Genomic DNA, 4,993 nt, shown 5'->3' with positions numbered 1-4,993 from the left:
TTGGCTCTAAGGTGTGGAGGATATTAGCAGCACTAATAATTAGTCTGGACAATGAAAGCAGCGTATAATTCTTTGTTTATGGCAGCCAGGTAGCCGCAATCTGTGGAGAGTACGATGAGCTGGCAGTAAGATAGATACTGAAAATACAATTGCCCAATCTTCTAATGTACTTCGGTGCTTTGATGCAGTTGAAGGTGTTTGCAGGCGGGACAAGGGTTGGACATTACCTCACTCTGAATGCTTTCTGGGGGGAGAAACGAGCGAGTAATTAGCTGATTAGAGGCCCGTCAGAGCAGCTCGAGCTCCAGCCAATCCCCAGCTGGCAGAGGCCTCCAGGGGTGGAGAAGGACGGCTGATGTAGAGGGAAACATACCTCTGTGGGTTAGTTTTCCAAGAGACTCGATGGTGCGGACTGACATAAAGGCGCAATTTAAAGAAACCGGTGCACGCGCGCACACGCGGGTGTCAGTTAGAGTGGCATTTAGCTGAAACAAGTACAACGAGGGAAAAACCTGCCAATGTGTTTTTTAAACGAATATACAGGTTTCGGGTTATTTTTCTTTATAAAAGGGGGAAAGGAGAGCTTATGATTTTGTGACTGAAGAGCACGGCACAGGTGCGCACCTGGAGAGAGCTCGACTTGTTTTTTCTAAAGACTCCTCAGTCCCGCTCTCTCTCGCTCTCTCTCTGCTGCTGCTGAAGCCATCATGGAGAAATCGAAAAACTTTCGAATCGACGCTCTTCTCGCCGATGAGACCAATCGGTGTGGTCGAGACCTCTCACCCGGTCTGAGCAGTGACAGCCCGGCCGGCAGCCCGGTCTCATGCCGCCGTGGGGACACTCCGTCCCCGCGAGGAGCGCACCTTCAGACCGGAATAATCCCCAAGCAGAGTGTCCTCAATCTGCCCCATCCGGGGCTTGCATCGCTGCCTCAGGGAGCGATTCCCGGCATGTATCCTGCACCCATGTACCCACTGTCGGCGTTGGGTGGACAACACCCTGCGTTCGCCTACACTGGCTTCACGCACCTATCGCAGACCTACCCAGAGCACCTGAAGGTGGCTACCATGGCTGGATCTCTGCCCCTGGAGCACTGGATCCGCGCTGGGCTCATGGTGCCACGACTGCCGGATTACAGCTGTAAGTGTGATGACATTAGATAAGCAGAGGTCCAGAATAATCTAACTTTAAAATAAATAAATATATAAATAAAAAGAAATTAATTTCACAGGAGAATTTATCTGTTAATTTATTTTATTTTCAGACAGCTGTGTGTTACACTAAAAGAGAAAGAGTTTAGGCGGAACCGGTCAAGTTAATCTTATTATTATTATTATTATTATTATTATTATTATTATTATTATTATTATTATTATTATTATTATTAATAATAATTAATAACTAAATAGTTGTCATTTCGGGGTTTTTATGTTTGCTTATTTTTTCATGATATCAAGCACACAGCACAGATTTATTGTTTAAATCACAAACCGGACTAACGATTCTGACATAGATTTTTTTCTATTCTCCAAAGTTTTATTACATTTAAAAACCTTAATATTTAATAATAATCTGAGAAAGAAACGGGCAGCATTTTGATTTGTTTATTTATTATTCATAAATACATTTCACTGGCAGCGTAATTTAAAGCCTTCGGTTAGCTTTGCTTTGTGCGCCTTCTGTTGTTTTTGTTGTTGTTGTTGTTGTTTTTTTTATCTAAGTCCTGTATGTCGCGTTAATGGCAGTCATACATCGTCCCTCACAGTACAGTGGCACCTGTTTTACTGCGTCTCTGTCATATTTTAATTTTGCCCCATTTATTTCTCTATAAACGCCAGCCCGATGAAAACTGTCTTTGTGTGACGAAGAAACTATAAACAAACACCTAAAACGTTCTGTAGTTCATCAATAAAATCCCAAAAGCCTTCATTGAATTTTCATTAAGTTAATGGCATGCCTGTGTTTTTATGGCCCCTGCGCCCGCTTCTGCCGTGTCCCGCCCGTCAACAATAAACTGGAGTAAAGCTATTATAGTTAATGATGGCCGGAGAGTGCCGGCATATGTGCGTCTGTTCCCACCCACAACATTACCATGAACTTCTGATGTCCTTGATGTTACAGTATATAAATAAGAGTGGTGGCAGCCAGTGAGCAAATATTCCTGGATAGAGCCTTAAATGCCTTAAATGAATCCAAATAATTAGGAAAATAACTTTATAATATTAATATTAATATGCACATATTCATCCTGTTTTTAGGTGATTTAGGTTTTTAAAATATACACTTATAGTCATCTTGCATGGGACCACACACAAACTGATAACTTTGCTGTTCCTCTTCCAGCGGGTGCTCAGTCAGGCCTGTTGGGGAAATGCAGGAGGCCCCGCACCGCCTTCACCAGCCAGCAACTCCTGGAGCTGGAGAACCAGTTCAAGCTTAACAAATACCTGTCCAGGCCCAAGCGCTTCGAGGTGGCCACTTCACTCATGCTGACCGAAACACAGGTGAGCCAGACCAGAGACTGCAGAGCTCCTCTTTACATCTCCAGATCACGGCGCTCAACAGATGCCAGCACACTGTATGTGTGTAGTTGCAGTTATAACATTTATATCTATTTTTTATTTTCTTAATAAGAATAACTCGGTAGAGTTAAAGGAGTGTGAAACCCATCACCTAATAACACTAAATGAGCCACAATATCAAAATAGGGAGAAAATAAAAAGAAAACAACCAATCAACAGATTTCATCTTCCTTTTTCTTTTTTATTGTAGCCTTAAATAAGACCAAACCATTTTTATACCATGAAAACAGCCAGCAGCACTCTATTAGATCAGCTTTAAATGTTACACTTTACTAAAGTATCTTCATTCTTGTTGCAGTTAGCTGATCAGCAAACTGCTTCTCATGTCCACAGATGTTGTGTTGTCAATCATCTGTGGCAGTTTTCAGTGTTCATTGTTTACCTATCTTCATATATTCATGTGTGTAAGACTCACATGTCTTATGTTTCTGTTAATATTTATTTGTCGCTGATTGTTTCAGTGTTATGAATGCTAATACCTCTGGTAGGAGGAGGAGGGATAAAAAATTTGTGATAATAAAGAGTGATGTCGTTAATGATGACCACAGCATGAACCCCAAAATAACACTTTTTATCCTCCCCAACACTGACATGCAATATGAAACATATCACCTTAAAAATGAAGGTAAAATAGAATAAACAATTTATAAAGCAGCTTTTATCTAACAAAGAAAAAAGAAATAGGAAAGAGAGAGCTTCTGGAGCTGTGACTAAATTTGTCTTTGTTTCTGTTCAGACAAACCCCAGGTTGCGTTTCTTCTTTTAAACATGCGTTCTTCTTCTACTATGATCACTTCACAGGTGAAGATCTGGTTCCAAAATCGGAGGATGAAGTGGAAGCGCAGTCGGAAGGCAAAGGAGCAGGCCACTGCCTCCACCCAGTCTGAGGCAGAGAGACTACGCAGCTCGGGAAAGACAGGCTCCGACAAATCCAGTGAGAGCAGACGAGCTTTGAACCCGGACGACCGAAGGATAGCTCTCGAATTGGAGGATGGAGAAGAGGAAGAAGATGGAGAGGATGAGGAGGAAGAAGTAGCGGAGGCACCCCAGCGTGGCTTTCCTCTTTCTGCGGGTAACCTAGTTGGGATCCAGCAAACCACGGACTTCTTGCAGCGTAACAATGAAGTTGGCTACAGCTCCCACAGCCCTTTCTCTGATGATGAGCTGGATGGGGTGGAAGTGGGTGGGGGTGACAGGAAAATTGGGGCAGGACTGTGAATACACACCCAGAAAAAGGTTTTAAAAACACATGAGAATTACCTGAGTGTTTCAGCAAAGTCACAACAGGAAAGTCTGTGTTTGTGAGAGAGGACAAACCTAAAGATCTTCACCTCGTATGCTCTGAGAAGGTTTTTCCAATCAAGACATTTGTTGGACTCATTCACACAATCACACATAAACAAATGCAGGATTATGACGCGTGTATAGTGCTTAAACTATTTGTGAATAGAATTATCACTAAGTAATTTACATTGCTGCAGCATGCTGGAAAAAACTGCTTCTTTCTTTCCCTAATTTTGCTCTTTTTTAATGCGCCAGTGGTCCTCTGTGGCAAACTTGTTTCCTCCATCCACTCACAGCCTGAGCTCCACTCAGTGAACACATTTTTTAGGAATTAAATGTTAAGAGGAGTGAACTACAACACATTCAAACAGTTTGATGAGGTTCAGGAGGCGCACGAGCCGTGTGACCATTGATAGAACGGACAAAGGCTCAGAAACAGCTGCAGTTCCAGATGTTTTTGCTCCCAGACTTTGCACAACATCCCATGTAGCGCATTTCCATTTGTGCATTTAATGTGAATATTCAGATTTTTTTTTCAATAATATTTATGACTTGGTTGTCGTCACTTACATGTAAATAAATGAACTTAATTTATTTGAATGATTGAAGGATGAATCGTACGTGTATTTATCTCAAACTTGTGTGGTGTAAATGTGAAATAAAGAAAATGGCAACAAAAGAAGTGAATTATTTCCATTTGATGTGATAGAAATGTATATATATATATATATATATATGGACAAATACATTTGATTTCAATTGTTTTTTAAAATACATAAAAGAACTCACACAGGGATGGTGCTGAGCGTTGAAGGAGCTGCTTACCTGCTGCCTCGTGATTAAATTACCAGCTGAAGTCTACAAAGCAACGTCTGCTAACAGCTGCTGTGGATGGATAAGATATACTTCTATTTATTCTATTATTTAATTCAATTTCAATTTTTGTCACAGGGCTAATACACAGAGAGAGAGACAACCTGTTGTGCTCACATTCACACCTAAGACCTATTGATAATCAGTCTAACAAGCAAGTCTCTAGACTGTGGGAAGAAGCTGGAGTACCCAGAGAGAGACTATGGAATTCTTTCTGAAAAATCAGGGAATCATTTGCACAACTAAAATTAATC

General features: G+C 41.3%; 1 protein-coding gene across 1 annotated transcript; it reads left to right on the top strand.

The window, feature by feature from the left end:
• Positions 1–707: 707 nt before the first annotated feature.
• On the top strand, positions 708–3,800 carry mnx2b (motor neuron and pancreas homeobox 2b). Its single transcript, XM_085356481.1, has 3 exons — positions 708–1,140; positions 2,344–2,504; positions 3,384–3,800. The coding sequence occupies exons 1-3, from the start codon at positions 708–710 to the stop codon at positions 3,798–3,800; spliced, it is 1,011 nt and encodes a 336-aa protein (XP_085212607.1).
• The last annotated feature ends 1,193 nt before the right edge of the window (positions 3,801–4,993 follow it).

Source organism: Diplotaxodon limnothrissa, linkage group LG1, assembly GCF_057381915.1.
Source record: "Diplotaxodon limnothrissa isolate DT_005_m linkage group LG1, D_limnothrissa_male_GT1.1, whole genome shotgun sequence".
In the NCBI taxonomy this organism is placed as follows: Eukaryota; Metazoa; Chordata; class Actinopteri; order Cichliformes; family Cichlidae; genus Diplotaxodon; species Diplotaxodon limnothrissa.
The sequence above is the reverse complement of the archived record's forward strand: the minus strand, read 5'-3'. Positions and strand labels throughout refer to the sequence as shown.